The sequence below is a fragment of the Sinohyriopsis cumingii genome, chromosome 10 (assembly GCF_028554795.1).
Source record: "Sinohyriopsis cumingii isolate HCF-2022 chromosome 10, ASM2855479v2, whole genome shotgun sequence".
Taxonomy (NCBI): Eukaryota; Metazoa; Mollusca; class Bivalvia; order Unionida; family Unionidae; genus Sinohyriopsis; species Sinohyriopsis cumingii.
Genome location: NC_142970.1, coordinates 28,773,478 through 28,794,465, shown reverse-complemented (window position 1 = coordinate 28,794,465; position 20,988 = coordinate 28,773,478). Strand labels below are relative to the sequence as shown.

The 20,988-nt window shown below is 37.8% G+C and overlaps 1 protein-coding gene across 1 annotated transcript in view; it reads left to right on the top strand.

The window, feature by feature from the left end:
• Window positions 1-20,988, top strand: part of LOC149789817 (uncharacterized) — an 89,539-nt gene that overhangs the window by 48,028 nt on the left and 20,523 nt on the right. Inside the window, exon 7 of the mRNA XM_089973361.1 lies at window positions 8,644-8,807. Within this exon, the coding sequence (XP_089829487.1) occupies window positions 8,644-8,807 (164 nt within the window). The remainder of the gene's footprint in view (window positions 1-8,643; window positions 8,808-20,988) is intronic.

Genomic DNA, 20,988 nt, shown 5'->3' with positions numbered 1-20,988 from the left:
GTACGCATTAAACTAGTAGTGTTGATGTGCCTTGTGCTATTTACAATTCTTGGTACGCATTAAACTAGTAGTGCTGATGTGCCTTGTGCTATTTGCAATTCTTGGTACACATTAAACTAGTAGGCATTAAACTAGTAGTGTTGATGTGCCTGGTGCTATTTACAATTCTTGGTACGCATTAAACTAGTAGTGTTGATGTGCCTTGTGCTATTTACAATTCTTGGTATGCATTAAACTAGTAGTGTTGATGTGCCTTGTGCTATTTACAGTTCTTGGTACGCATTAAACTAGTAGTGTTGATGTGCTTTGTGCTATTTGCAATTCTGGGTACGCATTAAACTAGTAGTGCTGATGTGCCTTGTGCTATTTACAATTCTTGGTACGCATTAAACTAATAGTGTTGATGTGCCTTGTGCTATTTACAGTTCTTGGTACGCATTAAACTAGTAGTGTTGATGTGCCTTGTGCTATTTACGATTCTTGGTACACATTAAACTAGTAGTGTTTATGTGCCTTGTGCTATTTACAATTCTTGGTACACATTAAACTAGCAGTGTTGATGTGCCTTGTGCTATTTACAATTCTTGGTACACATTCGACTAGTAGTGTTGACATGCTTTGTGTTATTCACAATTCTTGGTACACATTCGACTAGTAGTGTTGATGTGCCTTGTGCTATTTACAATTCTGGGTACACATTAGTCTAGTAGTGTTGATTTGCCTTGTGCTATTTACAATTCTGGGTACTCATTAAACTAGTAGTGTTAATGTGCCTTGTGTTATTCACAATTTTTGGTACACATTGAACTCAGGTGTCCAAGTGGTCTAAAACACTCTCCGTTATGGATCACTGCCATCTCACCTCTGTCTGCATGGGTTCGAGTCTTGGATTTGGCTAATGTGGGTATGTGAGAAAGCTTGCCAGTAGCTTCTTGTGGGTGGGTGGTTCTTTCCAGGGTTTTCTCGGTTTCTTCCTCCACCATTAATACTGGCCGCCATGTTTAGCCTATTGTGTGCTGAAAATTGACGTTAAACCCTACAACAACAACAACACATTGAACTAGTAGTGTTGACATGCCTTGAGCTATTTACAGTTCTTGGTACACATTAGTCTAGTATCGTTGACGTGCCTTGTGCTATTTACAGTAATGTTCTAGGTGCCTTGTGCGACACAAATTAGTCTAGTATTGTTGACGTGCCTTGTGTTATTTAAAATTCTTGGTACACATTAGTCTAAGAGTGTTGATGTGCCTTAAGTTATTTACAGGTCTGGGTACACACATTAGTCTAATAGTGTTGATGTGCCTTATACTATTTACATTTCTTGGTACACACGTTAGTCTAGTAGTGTTGATGTACCATATGTTATTTACATTACTTTAGTTTCAATATTTTTCAGTTTTCATCCATTCACTATTAACACCTTTGTTTCCAGTATAAAACCCATAATGCCTGTCTCTTCCCGGTATTCTTTGTAAATACAACTTTCCTATGTATGTCATCTTCATTGAATCTTAGCAAATAGTTTGGAATGCCAAGAAATATATATATATGTATGGATGGATGTATGTATATATGTGTGTGTGTCTCCTGTTTTTCTTACCTTTATAACTATAGTCTCCAACTTGTTAACATTGGTAGCAGTGATTTTGTATGCATGTATTCTTTATTCATAGTTTAGGTCCATATACAACAACATTTAAAAAACCTACAATGGAATATGTTTTCACATGACCTAGTATTTATTGACTTAGATTTCACAAGCTACACTACGCTGTAACTTGTTAAAGTTCTATCAGTGCATTGCTTCAAAATATCAAATGGTCTACATCGACAGTACAGTCTTTTTAATTGTCCATGTCTACAGTGCAGCCTGCTTAATTGTCCATGTCTGCAGTGCAGTCTTCTCAGCTGACCATGTCTTCAGTGCAGTCTGCTTCATTGTCTATGTCTATAGTGCATTCTGCTTAATTGTTTATGTCTAAAGTGCAGTCTGCTTAATTGTCCATGTCTGCAGTGCAGTCTTCTCAGTTGACCATGTCTTCAGTGCAGTCTGCTTCATTGTCTATGCCTATAGTGCATTCTGCTTAATTGTTTATGTCTATAATGCAGTCTGCTTAATTGTCCATGTCTACCATGCAGTCTGCTTAATTGTCCATGTCTACCATGCAGTCTGCTTAATTGTCCATGTCTACAGTGTAGTCTGCTGAATTGTCCATGTCTACAGTGTAGTCTGCTGAATTGTATATGTCTACAGTTCAGTCTGCTTAATTGTCCATGTCTACAGTGCAGTCTGCTTAATTGTCCATGTCTACAGTGCAGTCTTCTTAATTGTCCATGTCTATAGTGCAGTCTGCTTAATTGTCTATGTCTACAGTGTAGTCTGCTTAATTGTCCATGTCTATAGTGCAGTCTGCTGAATTGTATATGTCTACAGTGCAGTCTGCTTAATTGTCCATGTCTACAGTGCAGTCTGCTTAATTGTCCATGTCTACAGTGTAGTCTGCTGAATTGTCCATGTCTACAGTGTAGTCTGCTGAATTGTATATGTCTACAGTGCAGTCTGCTTAATTGTCCATGTCTACAGTGCAGTCTGCTTAATTGTCCATGTCTACAGTGCAGTCTTCTTAATTGTCCATGTCTACCATGCAGTCTGCTTAATTGTCCATGTCTACCATGCAGTCTGCTTAATTGTCCATATCTACAGTGTAGTCTGCTGAATTGTCCATGTCTGCAGTGTAGTCTGCTGAATTGTATATGTCTACAGTGCAGTCTGCTTAATTGTCCATGTCTACAGTGCAGTCTGCTTAATTGTCCATGTCTACAGTGCAGTCTTCTTAATTGTCCATGTCTACAGTGCAGTCTGCTTAATTGTCTATGTCTACAGTGTAGTCTGCTTAATTGTCCATGTCTATAGTGCAGTCTTCTTAATTGTCCATGTCTACAGTGCAGTCTGCTTAATTGTCCATGTCTACAGTGCAGTCTGCTTAATTGTCCATGTCTACAGTGCAGTCTGCTTAATTGTCCATGTCTACAGTGTAGTCTGCTTAATTGTCCATGTCTACAGTGCAGTCTTCTTAATTGTCCATGTCTACAGTGCAGTCTGCTTAATTGTCCATGTCTACAGTGCAGTCTGCTTAATTGTCCATGTCTACAATGCAGTCTTCTTAATTGTCCATGTCTACAGTGTAGTCTGCTTCATTGTCCATGTCTACAGTGCAGTCTGCTTAATTGTCCATGTCTACAGTGCAGTCTTCTTAATTGTCCATGTCTACAGTGCAGTCTGCTTAATTGTCCATGTCTACAGTGCAGTCTGCTTAATTGTCCATGTCTATAGTGCAGTCTTCTTAATTGTCCATGTCTACAGTGTAGTCTGCTTAATTGTCCATGTCTATAGTGAAGTCTTCTTAATTGTCCATGTCTACAGTGTAGTCTGCTGAATTGTCCATGTCTACAGTGCAGTCTGCTTAATTGTCCATGTCTACAGTGCAGTCTTCTTAATTGTCCATGTCTACAGTGCAGTCTCCTTAATTGTCCATGTCTACAGTGCAGTCTGCTTAATTGTCCATGTCTACAGTGCAGTCTTCTTAATTGTCCATGTCTACAGTGCAGTCTGCTTAATTGTCCATGTCTACAGTGCAGTCTGCTTAATTGTCCATGTCTATAGTGCAGTCTTCTTAATTGTCCATGTCTACAGTGTAGTCTGCTGAATTGTATATGTCTACAGTGCAGTCTGCTTAATTATCCATGTCTACAGTGCAGTCTGCTTAATTGTCCATGTCTACAGTGCAGTCTGCTTAATTGTCTATGTCTACAGTGTAGTCTGCTTCATTGTCCATGTCTATAGTGCAGTCTTCTTAATTGTCCATGTCTACAGTGTAGTCTGCTTAATTGTCCATGTCTATAGTGCAGTCTTCTTAATTGTCCATGTCTACAGTGCAGTCTGCTTAATTGTCCATGTCTACAGTGCAGTCTGCTTAATTGTCCATGTCTACAGTGTAGTCTGCTGAATTGTCCATGTCTACAGTGTAGTCTGCTGAATTGTATATGTCTACAGTGCAGTCTGCTTAATTGTCCATGTCTACAGTGCAGTCTGCTTAATTGTCCATGTCTACAGTGCAGTCTGCTTAATTGTCCATGTCTACAGTGCAGTCTTCTTAATTGTCCATGTCTACAGTGCAGTCTGCTTAATTGTCCATGTCTACAGTGCAGTCTGCTTAATTGTCCATGTCTATAGTGCAGTCTTCTTAATTGTCCATGTCTACAGTGTAGTCTGCTTAATTGTCCATGTCTATAGTGCAGTCTTCTTAATTGTCCATGTCTACAGTTTAGTCTGCTTCATTGTCCATGTCTACAGTGCAGTCTGCTTAATTGTCCATGTCTACAGTGCAGTCTTCTTAATTGTCCATGTCTACAGTGCAGTCTCCTTAATTGTCCATGTCTACAGTGCAGTCTGCTTAATTGTCCATGTCTACAGTGCAGTCTTCATAATTGTCCATGTCTACAGTGCAGTCTGCTTAATTGTCCATGTCTACAGTGCAGTCTGCTTAATTGTCCATGTCTATAGTGCAGTCTTCTTAATTGTCCATGTCTACAGTGTAGTCTGCTGAATTGTATATGTATACAGTGCAGTCTGCTTAATTATCCATGTCTACAGTGCAGTCTGCTTAATTGTCCATGTCTACAGTGCAGTCTGCTTAATTGTCTATGTCTACAGTGTAGTCTGCTTCATTGTCCATGTCTATAGTGCAGTCTTCTTAATTGTCCATGTCTACAGTGTAGTCTGCTTAATTGTCCATGTCTATAGTGCAGTCTTCTTAATTGTCCATGTCTACAGTGTAGTCTGCTTAATTGTCCATGTCTACAGTGCAGTCTTCTTAATTGTCCATGTCTACAGTGCAGTCTGCTTAATTGTCCATGTCTACAGTGCAGTCTGCTTAATTGTCCATGTCTACAATGCAGTCTTCTTAATTGTCCATGTCTACAGTGTAGTCTGCTTCATTGTCCATGTCTACAGTGCAGTCTGCTTAATTGTCCATGTCTACAGTGCAGTCTTCTTAATTGTCCATGTCTACAGTGCAGTCTGCTTAATTGTCCATGTCTACAGTGCAGTCTGCTTAATTGTCCATGTCTATAGTGCAGTCTTCTTAATTGTCCATGTCTACAGTGTAGTCTGCTTAATTGTCCATGTCTACAGTGCAGTCTTCTTAATTGTCCATGTCTACAGTGCAGTCTGCTTAATTGTCCATGTCTACAGTGCAGTCTGCTTAATTGTCCATGTCTACAATGCAGTCTTCTTAATTGTCCATGTCTACAGTGTAGTCTGCTTCATTGTCCATGTCTACAGTGCAGTCTGCTTAATTGTCCATGTCTACAGTGCAGTCTTCTTAATTGTCCATGTCTACAGTGCAGTCTGCTTAATTGTCCATGTCTACAGTGCAGTCTGCTTAATTGTCCATGTCTATAGTGCAGTCTTCTTAATTGTCCATGTCTACAGTGTAGTCTGCTTAATTGTCCATGTCTATAGTGCAGTCTTCTTAATTGTCCATGTCTACAGTGTAGTCTGCTGAATTGTCCATGTCTACAGTGCAGTCTGCTTAATTGTCCATGTCTACAGTGCAGTCTTCTTAATTGTCCATGTCTACAGTGCAGTCTCCTTAATTGTCCATGTCTACAGTGCAGTCTGCTTAATTGTCCATGTCTACAGTGCAGTCTTCTTAATTGTCCATGTCTACAGTGCAGTCTGCTTAATTGTCCATGTCTACAGTGCAGTCTGCTTAATTGTCCATGTCTATAGTGCAGTCTTCTTAATTGTCCATGTCTACAGTGTAGTCTGCTGAATTGTATATGTCTACAGTGCAGTCTGCTTAATTATCCATGTCTACAGTGCAGTCTGCTTAATTGTCCATGTCTACAGTGCAGTCTGCTTAATTGTCTATGTCTACAGTGTAGTCTGCTTCATTGTCCATGTCTATAGTGCAGTCTTCTTAATTGTCCATGTCTACAGTGTAGTCTGCTTAATTGTCCATGTCTATAGTGCAGTCTTCTTAATTGTCCATGTCTACAGTGCAGTCTGCTTAATTGTCCATGTCTACGGTGCAGTCTGCTTAATTGTCCATGTCTACAGTGTAGTCTGCTGAATTGTCCATGTCTACAGTGTAGTCTGCTGAATTGTATATGTCTACAGTGCAGTCTGCTTAATTGTCCATGTCTACAGTGCAGTCTGCTTAATTGTCCATGTCTACAGTGCAGTCTGCTTAATTGTCCATGTCTACAGTGCAGTCTTCTTAATTGTCCATGTCTACAGTGCAGTCTGCTTAATTGTCCATGTCTACAGTGCAGTCTGCTTAATTGTCCATGTCTATAGTGCAGTCTTCTTAATTGTCCATGTCTACAGTGTAGTCTGCTTAATTGTCCATGTCTATAGTGCAGTCTTCTTAATTGTCCATGTCTACAGTTTAGTCTGCTTCATTGTCCATGTCTACAGTGCAGTCTGCTTAATTGTCCATGTCTACAGTGCAGTCTTCTTAATTGTCCATGTCTACAGTGCAGTCTCCTTAATTGTCCATGTCTACAGTGCAGTCTGCTTAATTGTCCATGTCTACAGTGCAGTCTTCGTAATTGTCCATGTCTACAGTGCAGTCTGCTTAATTGTCCATGTCTACAGTGCAGTCTGCTTAATTGTCCATGTCTATAGTGCAGTCTTCTTAATTGTCCATGTCTACAGTGTTGTCTGCTGAATTGTGTATGTCTACAGTGCAGTCTGCTTAATTATCCATGTCTACAGTGCAGTCTGCTTAATTGTCCATGTCTACAGTGCAGTCTGCTTAATTGTCTATGTCTACAGTGTAGTCTGCTTCATTGTCCATGTCTATAGTGCAGTCTTCTTAATTGTCCATGTCTACAGTGTAGTCTGCTTAATTGTCCATGTCTATAGTGCAGTCTTCTTAATTGTCCATGTCTACAGTGCAGTCTGCTTAATTGTCCATGTCTACAGTGCAGTCTGCTTAATTGTCCATGTCTACAGTGTAGTCTGCTGAATTGTCCATGTCTACAGTGTAGTCTGCTGAATTGTATATGTCTACAGTGCAGTCTGCTTAATTGTCCATGTCTACAGTGCAGTCTGCTTAATTGTCCATGTCTACAGTGCAGTCTGCTTAATTGTCCATGTCTATAGTGCAGTCTTCTTATCTGTCCATGTCTACAGTGTAGTCTGCTGAATTGTATATGTCTACAGTGCAGTCTGCTTAATTATCCATGTCTACAGTGCAGTCTGCTTAATTGTCCATGTCTACAGTGCAGTCTGCTTAATTGTCTATGTCTACAGTGTAGTCTGCTTCATTGTCCATGTCTATAGTGCAGTCTTCTTAATTGTCCATGTCTACAGTGCAGTCTGCTTAATTGTCCATGTATATAGTGCAGTCTTCTTAATTGTCCATGTCTACAGTGCAGTCTGCTTAATTGTCCATGTCTACAGTGCAGTCTGCTTAATTGTCCATGTCTACAGTGTAGTCTGCTGAATTGTCCATGTCTACAGTGTAGTCTGCTGAATTGTATATGTCTACAGTGCAGTCTGCTTAATTGTCCATGTCTACAGTGCAGTCTGCTTAATTGTCCATGTCTACAGTGCAGTATGCTTAATTGTCTATGTCTACAGTGTAGTCTGCTTCATTGTCCATGTCTATAGTGCAGTCTTCTTAATTGTCCATGTCTACAGTGCAGTCTGCTTAATTGTCCATGTCTACAGTGCAGTCTGCTTAATTGCCCTGTCTACAGTGCAGTCTGCTTAATTGTCCATGTCTACAGTGCAGTCTGCTTAATTGTCCATGTCTACAGTGCAGTCTGCTTAATTGTCCATGTCTACAGTGCAGTCTGCTTAATTGTCCATGTCTACAGTGCAGTCTTCTTAATTGTCCATGTGTACAGTGGAGTCTTCTTAATTGTCTATGTCTACATTGCAGTCTGCTTAATTGTCCATGTCTACAGTGCAGTCTGCTTAATTGTCCATGTCTACAGTGCAGTCTTCTTAATTGTCCATGTCTACAGTGCAGTCTGCTTAATTGTCCATGTCTACAGTGCAGTCTGCTTAATTGTCCATGTCTACAGTGCAGTCTGCTGAATTGTATATGTCTACAGTGTAGTCTGCTTAATTGTCCATGTCTACAGTGCAGTCTGCTTAATTGTCCATGTCTACAGTGCAGTCTTCTTAATTGTCCATGTGCACAGTGCAGTCTTCTTAATTGTCCATGTCTACAGTGCAGTCTGCTTAATTGTCCATGTCTACAGTGCAGTCTTCTTAATTGTCCATGTGTACAGTGCAGTCTTCTTAATTGTCCATGTCTTCAGTGCAGTCTGCTTAATTGTCTATGTCTACAGTGCAGTCTTCTTAATTGTCCATGTCTATAGTGCAGTCTTCTTAATTGTCCATGTCTACAGTGTAGTCTGCTGAATTGTATATGTCTAAAGTGCAGTCTGCCTAATTGTCCAATGGTAATAACTGCCAACCCATTTTACCCATTTCTTCAGACTACAGAGCTAGGCATACCAGCTAGTTATATTTTTGTCCAAGTTATAATAATTACAGAGCAAAGTTAGATTCACGTGAAGTTTATATGTCTTAATACATGTCACTATAACTTTCAGTGTTGAAGGATTGAAGGAGGAAATTATATTGGACCCACAATGGTTCATTGATGCCCTGAAGTCCCTCATCACTGCTGAAATGTTCATTCTTGACAAATATCCTGCCATCAGGAACAAGTGGTTCGAATTGAAAAATAAAGGAAAACTTACCCAAGAACTGATAGGTTGGTAATTATTTTTTAAGTAATGGTATCTAAGAGTTCTTGTTAATTTTAATTAAGGTATACTAGATCTTAATGTAATATTTCTTATTTAGATCCTATGTCTGTTGAGGAATCTTTATGCGTGGAAGTCATGACCAGTTGTCTATAATTTTGTCTTACAGCTTTATGGTCCACATGAGATTATCAGTGCAAATGCCACACTATAACTGTCTGCCATTGTTATGGTCCATATGAGACCATCAGTGGTAGTTTTAGCAAGTTGTCTATCACCATGTCTGACAGTGTTATGACCCACATGGGACTGTCAGTGTTAGTAATAACAAGTTGTCTATCACCATGTCTGACAGCATTATGATAGCATTATGACCCACATGAGATCATTAGTGGCAGTCTTAGCAAGTTGTCTATCACTATGTCTGACAGTTTTATGGCCTACATGGGACTGTCAGTGTAAGTTATAGCAAGGTATCTATCACTATGTCTGACAGCATTATGGTCCACATGAAATCATTAGTGGAAGTCTTAGCAAGTTGTCTATCACTATGTCTGACATCTTTATGGTCCACATGAGGCTTTTTAAATCATGTTTTTTTTTGTCTGAAATTTCAAATATCATGGATTGGGAAGACATGCTTATGTGTTTTATGATTGCTACAACTCATTCCCCCCAAAATGCATGATCCAGTGTTGAAGGATCCTCATCTGAAATATAGAAAAAATATCAGTAACTGTCACTCATCTTTAGAGAAGCAGGTTAGCATGCACAGACACACACACACACACACACACACACTAACACAAAATAAAGACTGAGGACAGCATGAAAGAAACAAATGGTAACAGTACTGGTTGTAGATTGGAAATATTTGTCTTAAGGCAGAGTGCATTGTTGTCATGTCCTGCCATCCAGATATTACTAGTCTGGTTCCCACACAACTTGAGCTCCAATCTGGACATTGCCAGTCTGGTTTGCGTACAACGTGACCTGCCATCCAGATATTACCAGTCTGGTTTCCACACAACTTGACCTGCCATCCAGATATTGCCAGTCTGGTTTCCATACAACTTTAGCCTCTTACAAATATTACTAGCCTGCTTTCCACACAATTTGAGTCCCATACATATATAACCAGTTTTTTTCCACACAATGTGAGCTCCCACCCAGATATTACCCATCTGTTTTCCACACATCTTGACCTGTCCACCATCTACAGTTATCAAACTTTGTGGATGGCTTGTACTTAAGTTGAGGAAGACACCTATCAGTTGCAGGATGTATAATGTGCAATTCACAATACTTAAATCTATGTCTGGAATAGTGTATGCATTAGTGAGTATGTCTCTGATAGTGTGAGCATTAGTGACTGGAAAATGTGTACATTTGTATATTTGGGATAGTGTCTGCATTAGTGAAGTGAGTATTATGTCTGGAATAGTGTGTGCATTAGTGAGTATGTCTCTGCTAATGTGTACATTTGTATATATGGGATAGTGTCTGCATTAGTGAAGTGAGTATTATGTCTGGAATAGTGTCTGCATTAGTGAGTATGTCTCTGATAGTGTGAGCATTAGTGACTGGAAAATGTACATTTGTATATTTGGGATAGTGTCTGCATTAGTGAAGTGAGTATTATGTCTGGAATAGTGTGTGCATTAGTGAGTATGTCTCTGTTAATGTGTACATTTGTATATATGGGATAGTGTCTGCATTACTGAAGTGAGTATTATGTCTGGAATAGTGTCTGCATTAGTGCGTATGTCTCTGATAGTGTGAGCATTAGTGACTGGAAAATGTGTACATTTGTATATTTGGGATAGTGTCTGCATTAGTGAAGTGAGTATTATGTCTGGAATAGTGTGTGCATTAGTGAGTATTTTTGGGATATTGTGTGCTCTTTAGCTGTTTAGTGACAATGTCTGGGATAGTGTACATGTGTATTAGTGAATATGTCTGGAATAGAGGGTGAATTAGTGAGTAGGTCTGGAAAAATGTGTGCATTAGTGAGTGTAAATGGGATATTGAGTGTGGTGTAGTGATTATATCTGGGATAGTGTACACATGAATCTGTGAGTATATTTAGGATAGTGTGCATTAGTGAGCATACTAATAGAGCAGGTTATATAATGTGAAAGGATAAATATTGTATACATAATTAGCATAATAAAGGGTTTGGGTTCTTGTGATTGTTCTTAGCATCAAATAAAAATAATATTTTGTACTTGTGTGTGTGAAAGGGTAATCTTTTATATTATGTCAGATTTTTAATAAATTAACTTTTCTTGATGTGAAACAAACACACGTATATTCTTAGAATGATGTTTTAAATCACAGCTCTTAATGAAGTGCATTTTCGTGTGTTGGCTAGTAAGATAGTCACAAATGATATGAGATATGCAAGGTCAGTATACATGTATTTTTACAATTAAGTCTTTATATTTGAAAGGTGAGACAGAGATGTGGTGACAGAAATAGTCAAGCTGTGAATAATATTATACTACTGTTTGGTCTTGAACGTTTACTACATTTTAGTTGTTAAAAGACAATCAGATTGACAAATTTGCTTCTATGAATGGAACATCAGCTTATCTTATCCTAGAAACTTGTTACAAATTAATTTTATATTGTTAAAATAATTTACAAATTGTATATTTTTAAATTTGTAGATCTTGAATATAATACTACATAATGAAAATTTAATCAGTGTATTGACTACTATGATGCTTAATGATTGATTACTTACTTTTAAAATACCAATACTGTAACTAATTAAGTCAATATAAAGCAGCCTGCTAAGCATATTCAGTCCAGTATCCAATGCGTTTGACAGTCATATCTGAAGAATTTCAGAGTGGTTTTGTTGTTAAACATTGTAATGAATTTTACATGACTTATTGCATGCACTCATTGGTATTTGGCACCTAAGATGATGACTTGTGATATGATTGGTACCTATGGTGGTCACTTGTAATATGATTGGTGCTTACGATGGTGACATGTAATATGATTGGCACTAACAACATGTGATATGATTGGCACCTACGATGGTGACTTGTAATATCATTGGCATGAACAATGGTGAGATGTGATATGACTGACACCTAAGATGGTGACATGTGATATGATTGCCACCAAAGCTGATGACTTGTGATATGATTAGCACCTATGATTGAGACTTGTGATATGATTGTCACACAGTTTGGTAAAATTTGTTTAGTTGAGAGAGCTTAACTCTGTTGCACTTTTGTTGCAGGCTGTTAAATTGAAATATAGATTGGAGAAAAACTGAAATGAGACTGCACCATTTAATAATTAAATTCTAATTAAAAGATAAATGTGATTTCAACAGACAAATTCACAAGTCTAATTCAGTGAATCTAATTCAAAGATTAAGTCTCTTCAAATAGATAAGTAAACAGATCTAATTCAAAGATAATTACCGTTGTAACCAATAAATACACAAGTCTAATTAAAAAACAAAGCCATTTCGACATACAAGTCTAATTCTAAGATAAAGCCACTCCAACAGATATGCAAGGCTTATTCAAAGATAAATAACATATCAACATATACATCTAAAAGATTAATTAAGACTAAACGGTTGGTAATAATAGTAAATGACAGGTCAACCATGTAAGACTCAATGGTTGGTAATAATATAAAATGACAGGTCAACCATGTAAGACCCAATGGTTGGTAATATTATAAAATGACAGGTTAAGCATGTACGATTAAATGGTTGGTAATAGTATTCGATGACAGGTCAACAAAGTAAGACAAAATGGTTGGTAATAGTCTAAAATGAGAGGTCAACCACGTAAGACTAAATGGTTGATAATAATATAAAATGACAGGTCAACCATGTAAGACTAAATGGTTGGTAATAGTATAAACTGCAGGTCAAGCATGTAAGACTAAATGATTGGCAATAGTCTAAAATGAATGTCAAACATGTAAGACTAAATTGTTGTTAATAGTATAAAATGACAGGTCAACCATGTAAGACTACATGGTTGGTATCAGTATAAAATGAATGTCAAGCATGTAAGACTAAATGGTTGGTAACATTATAAAATGACAGGTCAACCATGTAAGACTAAATGGTTGGTAATAATATTGAATGACAGATCAGGCATGTAAGACTAAATGTTTGGTAATTATAAAAAATGACATGTCATACATGTAAGACTAAATGGTTAGCAATAGTATAAAATGCAGGTCAAGCATGTAAGACTAACTGGTTGGTAACAGTATAAAATGACAGGTCAACCATGTAAGACTAAATGGTTGGTAATAATACTGAATGACAGATCAGGCATGTAAGACTAAATGGTTGGTAATAATATAAAATGACATGTCATGCATGTAAGACTAAATTGTTAGCAATAGTATAAAATGTCAGGTCAAACATGTAAGACTAAATGGTTGGTAACAGAATAAAATGACAGGTCAACCATGTAAGACTAAATGGTTGGAAATGAAATGAAATGTAACATCAACCATGTGAGACCAAATTATTAGAAATAGTATAAAAATACAATTGAAGCATGTAAGACTAAACGGTTGGTAATGATGTAATATTCCAGATCAACTAAGTAAATGGTTGGTAATAATATAAAATGACAGGTCAAGCATGTAAGACTAAATGGTTGGTAATAGTATAAAATGCCAGATCAAACATGTAGTACTAAATGGTTGGTAATAGTATAAAATGCCAGATCAAATATGTAAGCCTAACTGGCTTGTAATAGTATAAAATGACAAAATAGCCGTGTAAGAATAAATGAGAATAAGATAGTACAAAACCCATGTAAGATTAAATGAGTATAAGATAGTACAAAATCCATGTAAGATCAAATGAGCATAAGATAGTACAAAAAGCTATTAAGATCAAATGAGTATAAGATAGTACAAAAATCATGTAAGATCAAATGAGTATAAGATAATACAAAAACCATTTAAGATCAAATGAGTAAAATATAGTACAAACCCATGTAAGATTAAATGAGTATAAGATAGTGCAAAAACCATGTAACATCAAATGAGTATAAGATAGTACAAAAACCATTTAAGATCAAATGAGTATAAGATAGTACAAAACCCATGTAAGATTAAATGAGTATAAGATAGTACAAAAACAATGAAAGAATAAGTCGGTATAAGATAGTACTAAAACCATGTAACACCAAATGAGTTTAAGATAGTACAAACACCATTCAAGAATAAGTCAGTATAAGATGGTACAAAAACCATGTAAGAATAAATGAGTATAAGATAGTACAAAAACCATGCAAGAATAAATCAGTATAAGATGGTACAAAAACCATGTAAGATAAAATGATTATAAGATAGTACACAAGCCATGTAAGAATAAATCAGTATAAGATAGTACAAAAACCATGTAAGACCAAATGAGTATAAGATAGTACAAAAACCATGTAAGCTCAAATGAGTATAAGATAGTACAAAAACCATGTAAGGTCAAATGAGTATAAGATAGTACAAAAACCATGCAAGAAAATATGAGTATAAGATTGTACAAAAACCATGTGAGATCAAATGAGTATAAGATAGTACAAAAACCATGTAAGAAAATATGAGTATAAGATTGTACAAAAACCATGTAAGAAAATATGAGTGTAAGAACGTACAAAAACCATGTAAGATCAAATGAGTATAAGATAGTACAAAAACCATGTAAGATCAAATGAGTATAAGGTTGTACAAAAACCATGTAAGATCAAATGAGTATAACGTAGTACAAAAACCATGTAAGATCAAATGAGTATAAGATTGTACAAAAACCATGTAAGATCAAATGAGTATAAGAATGTACAAAAACCATGTAAGATCAAATGAGTATAAGATTGTACAAAAACCATGTAAGATCAAATGAGTATAAGATAGTACAAAACCATGTAAGATCAAATGAGTATAAGATTGTACAAAAACCATGTAAGATCAAATGAGTATAAGGTAGTACAAAAACCATGTAAGATTAAATGAGAGTGATAGTATGAAGACCTGACATGTATCAGTTGACAGGCTTAAATCAGACCTGACAATTTGGTGATATTCTAACTTAATAACTGGTAGAAATATTCTTTTGCATCTGTATTATACCCAAGTTCACATTTTAACTGGGTGGCTAGTTCTCAAACGGTGCACACATTTTGATTGAGTGGTTAGTTCTTATACAGTGCACACATTTTGACTGGGTGGTTAGTTCTCATAAGTGCACACATTGTAACTGGGTGGTTAGTTCTCATATGATGCACAAATTTTGACTGGGTGGTTAGTTCTCATATGGTGCACACATTTTGACTGGGTTGTTAGTTCTCATACGGTGCACACATTTTGACTGGGGGGTTAGTTCTCATACAGTGCACTCATTTTGACTGGGTGGTTAGTTATCATATTGTGCAAAAATTTTGACTGGGTGGTTAGTTCTCATACAGTACATACATTTTGACTGGGTGTTGAGTTATTTACCAGACTACATATGATGAATAGGTTATGAGATTTTGACCTGAGTACACAGCTTGACTAGGTAATGAGTTCTTGACCTGAGTACACAGCTTGACTAGGTTATGAGTTCTTGACCTTATCACACAGCATGACTAGGTTATGAGGTCTTGACCTGAGTACACAGCTTGACTAGGTGTGACTTCTTGACCTGAGTACACATCTTGACCAGGTTTGAGTTCTTGACCTGATTACACATTTTGACTAGGTGTGAGTTCTTGACCTGAATACACATCTTGACTAGGTGATGCATTCTTTACCTGAGTACACATCTTGAATAGGTGTGAGTTTTTGGCCCTGAGTAACCTCTTGAATATGTGTTCTTGACCTGAGTAAACATCTTGACAAGATAATGCATTTTTGCCCCGAGTACAAACCTTGACTATGTGATGCACTCCTGACCAGAGTATGCATTTTGACTAGGTGTGAGTTCTTGATCTGATTACACATTTTGACTAGGTAGGTTTGAGTTCTTGGCCTGATTACACATCTTGACTAGGTGTGAGTTCTTGACCTGATTACACATCTTAACTAGGTGATGAGTTCTTGATGAGTACACATTTAACTACGTCATTCATTCTTGAAGAGAATACACATCTAGACTAGGTGATGCATTTTTTACCTGAGTACTCGTCTTGAATAGGTGTGAGGTCTTGAACTGAGTACTAATCTTGACTAGGTGTGAGTTCTTGAACTGAGTACCCATCTTGACTATGTGATGCATTCTTGACCTGAGTACACATTTGGACTAGGTGATGCAGTTTTGACCCGAGTACACATCTTGACTAGTTTATAAGTTCTTTCATTCTTGAGATGAGTACACATATTGACTACGTGTGATTTCTTGATCTGAGTATACATTTTGACTAGGTGATGCATTCTTGACCCGAGTACACATTTTGACTAGGTGATGAGTTCATGACCTGAGTGCACATTTTGAGAAGGTGATGCATTCTTACTTAAGAAATCATCTTGACTAGGTGATGCATTCTTCACCTGAGTACTAATCTTGACTAGGTGTGAGGACCTGACCTGAGTACACATCTTGACCAGGTGTGAATTCTTGACCTGAGTACACAATTTGACTAGGAAATGCATTCTTGACCTGAGTACACATCTTGACTAGATAATGCATTTTTGACCTGAGTACACATCTTGACTAGGTGATGCACTCTTGACCAGAGTACACATCTTGACTAGGTGTGAGTTCTTGATCTGATTACACATTTTAACTAGGTTTGAGTCCTTGGCCTGATTACACACTTTGACTACGTGATGAGTTCTAGACTTGAGTGCAAATTTTGACTACATGATGCATTCTTGACCTGAGTACTAATCTTGACTAGGTGTGATTTCTTGACCTGAGTACACATCTTGATCAGGTGTGAGTTCTTGACCTGAGTGCACAATTTGCCTAGTTGATGAATTCTTTAGATGAGTATACATCTTGGCTAGATGCGAGTTCTTGACCTGAATACCCATCTTGACTCTGTGATGCTTTCTTGACCTGAGTACACACTTCGACTAGGTGATGCAGTTTTGACCTGAGTAAACATCTTGACAAGATAATGCATTATTGACCCGAGTACAAGTCCCGACATCTTGACTAGGTGATAAGTTCTTGCATTCTTGAGATGAGTACACATCTTGTCTAGGTGTGATTTCTTGACCTGAGTGCACATTTTGACTAGGTGATGCATTCTTACTTAAGAAATCATCTTGACTAGGTGATGCATTCTTGACCTGAGTACTAATCCTGGACTAGGTGTGAGGACCTGACCTGAGTGCACATCTTGACCAGGTGTGAGTTCTTGACCTGATTACACATCTTAACTAGGTGATGAGTTCTTGACTTGAGTACACATTTTAACTACATGATGCATTCTTGAAGAGATTACACATCTTGACTAGGTGATGCATTTTTTGCCTGAGTACTCATCTTCAATAGGTGTGAGGTCTTGATTTGAGCACTAATCTTGACTAAGTGTGAGTTCTTGAACTGAGTACACATCTTGATCAGGTGTGAATTCTTGACCTGAATACACAATTTGACTAGGAGATGCATTCTTGACCTGAATACCCATCTTGACTAGGTGATGCATTCTTTACCTGAGTACACATGTTGAATAGGTTTGAGTTTTTGGCCCTGAGTAAACCTCTTGAATATGTGTTCTTGACCTGAGTAAACATCTTGACAAGATAATACATATTTGCCTGAGAACAAATCTTGACAATGTGATGCACTCCTGACCAGAGTATACATCTTGACTAGGTGTGAGTTCTTGATCTGATTACACATTTTGACTTGGTAGGTTTGAGTTCTTGGCCTGATTACACATCTTGACTAGGTGTGAGTTCTTGACCTGATTACACATCTTAACTAGGTGATGAGTTCTTGACTTGAGTACACATTTTAACTACGTGATGCATTCTTAAAGAGAATACACATCTTGACAAGGTGATTCATTTTTACCTGAGTAGTCATCTTGAATAGGCGTGAGGTCTTGACCTGAGTACTAATCTTGACTAGGTGTGAGTTTTTGAACTGAGTACACATCTTGAGCAGGTGTGAGTTCTTGACCTGAGTACCCATCTTGACTAGGTGATGCATTCTTGACCTGAGTACACATTTGGACTAGGTGATGCATTTTTGACCCGAGTACACATCTTGACTAGGTGACAAGTTCTTGGATTCTTGAGATGAGTGCACGTCTTGACTAGGTGTGATTTCTTGATCTGAGTATACATTTTGACTAGGAGATCCATTCTTAACCCAAGTGCACATTTTGACTAGGTGATGAGTTCTTGACCTGAGTACACATTTTGACTAGGTGATGCATTCTTACTTAAGAAATCATCTTGACTAGGTGATGCATTCTTGACCTGAGTACTAATCTTGACTAGGTGTGAGGACCTGACCTGAGTACACATCTTGATCAGGTGTGAATTCTTGACCTGAATACACAATTTCACTAGGAGATGCATTCTTGACCTGAATACACATCTTGACTAGGTGATGCATTCTTTACCTGAGTACACATGTTGAATAGGTTTGAGTTTTTGGCCCTGAGTAAACCTCTTGAATATGTGTTCTTGACCTGAGTAAACATCTTGACAAGATAATACATTTTTGCCCAAGTACAAATTTTGACAATGTGATGCACACCTGACCAGAGTATACATCTTGACTAGGTTTGAGTTCTTGATCTGATTACACATTTTGACTAGGTAGGTTTGAGTTCTTGGCCTGATTACACATCTTGACCAGGTGTGAGTTCTTGATCTGATTACACATCTTAACTAGGTGATGAGTTCTTGACTTGAGTACACATTTTAACTACGTGATGCATTCTTGAAGAGATTACACATCTTGACAAGGTGATTCATTTTTACCTGAGTGCTCATCCTGAATAGGTGTGAGGTCTTGAGCTGAGTACTAATCTTGACTAGGTGATGCATTATTGACCTGAGTACACATTTGGACTAGGTGATGCATTTTTGACCCGAGTACACATCTTGATTAGGTGAAAAGTTCTTGCATTCTTGAGATCAGTACACATCTTGACTATGTGTGATTTCTTGATCCGAGTATACATTTTGACTAGGTTATGCATTCTTGACCCGAGTACACATTTTGACTAGGTCATGAGTTCTTGACCTGAGTGCACATTTTGACTAGGTGATGCATTCTTACTTAAGAAATCATCTTGACTAGGTGATGCATTCTTCACCTGAGTACTAATCTTGACTAGGTGTGAGGACCTGACCTGAGTACACATCTTGACCAGGTGTGAATTCTTGACCTGAGTACACAATTTGACTAGGAGATGCATTCTTGACCTGAGTACACATCTTGACTAGGTGTGTGTTCTTGACCTGAACACACGTCTTGACTAGGTGATGCATTCTTGACCTGAATACACATCTTGACTAGGTGATTCATTCTTGACCTAAATACACATCTTGAATAGGTATGAGTTTTCAGCCTGAGTACACATCTTGAATATATGCGAGTTCTTGACCTGAGTACACATCTTGACTAGATAATGCATTTTTGACCTGAGTACACATCTTGACTAGGTGATGCACTCTTGACCAGAGTACACATCTTGACTAGGTGTGAGTTCTTGATCTGATTACACATTTTGACTAGGTTTGAGTCCTTGGCCTGATTACATACTTTGACTAGGTGATGAGTTCTTGACTTGATTGCAAATTTTGACTACGTGATGCATTCTTGACCTGAGTACTAATCTTGACTAGTTGTGATTTCTTGACCTGAGTACATATCTTGATCAGGTGTGAGTTCTTGACCTGAGTGCACAAGTTGCCTAGTTGATGGATTCTTTAGATGAGTATACATCTTGGCTAGATGCGAGTTCTTGACCTGAATACCCATATTGATTATGTTATGCTTTCTTGACCTGAGTACACACTTCGTCTAGGTGATGCAGTTTTGTCATGAGTACACATCATGACTACATGATACATTATTGCATTCTTGAGATGAGTACACATCTTGACTAGGTGTGAGTTTTTTATTTGAGTACACATTTTGTCTAGGTGATGCATTATTGACCCAAGTACATATCTTGACTAGGTGATGCATTCTTGACTTGAGTACACATCTTGACTAGGTGTGAGGTCCTGACCTTAGTAGACTTCTTGACCAGGTGTGAGTTCTTGACCTGAGTACACATTTTGACTAGGTGATGCATTCTTGACCTGAGTAATAATCTTGACTAGGTGTGAGGGCCTGACCTGAGTAGACATCTTGACCAGGTGTGAGTTCTTGACCTGAATACACATTTTGACTAGATGATGCATTCTTGACCTGAGTACACATCTTGACAAGGTGTGAGTTCTTGACCTGAGTGCACATCTTGTGTAGGTGATGCATTCTTGACCTGAGTACACATCTTGAATAGGTGTGAGTTTTTGGCATGAGTACACATCTTGAATATATGCGAGTTCTTGACCTGAGTACACATCTTGACTAGATAATGCTTTCTTGACTTGAATACACATCTTAAGTACACATGTTGACTAGGTGATGCACTCTTGACCAGAGTACACATTTTGACTAGGTGTTATTTCTTGATCTGATTACACATCTTGACTGGGTGAGTTCTTGACCTGATTACACATCTTGACTTGTTGTGTGTTCTTGACCTGATTGCACATCTTGAGAGGGTGTGAGTTCTTTAACTGACTACACATCTTGAATATATGCAAGTGCTTGACCTGAATACACATCTTGACTAGGTGTGAGTTCTTGGCCTTATTACACATCTTGACTAAGTGTGAGTTCTTGACCTGATTACACATCCTGACTAGGTGATGCATTTTTGACCTAAGTAAAGATATTGATTAGGTGATGCATTCTTGACCTGAGTACTAATCTTGACTAGGTTTGAGGTCCTGACCTGAGTAGACATTTTGACCAGGTGTGAGTTCTTGACCTGAGTACACAATTTGACTAGGTGATGTGTTCTTGGCCTGAGTACACATCTTGACAAGGTGTGAGTTCTTGACCTGAGTGCACATCTTGTGTAGGTGATGCATTCTTGACCTGAGTACACATCTTGAATAGGTGTGAGTTTTTGGCATGAGTACACATCTTGAATATATGCGAGTTCTTGACCTGAGTACACATCT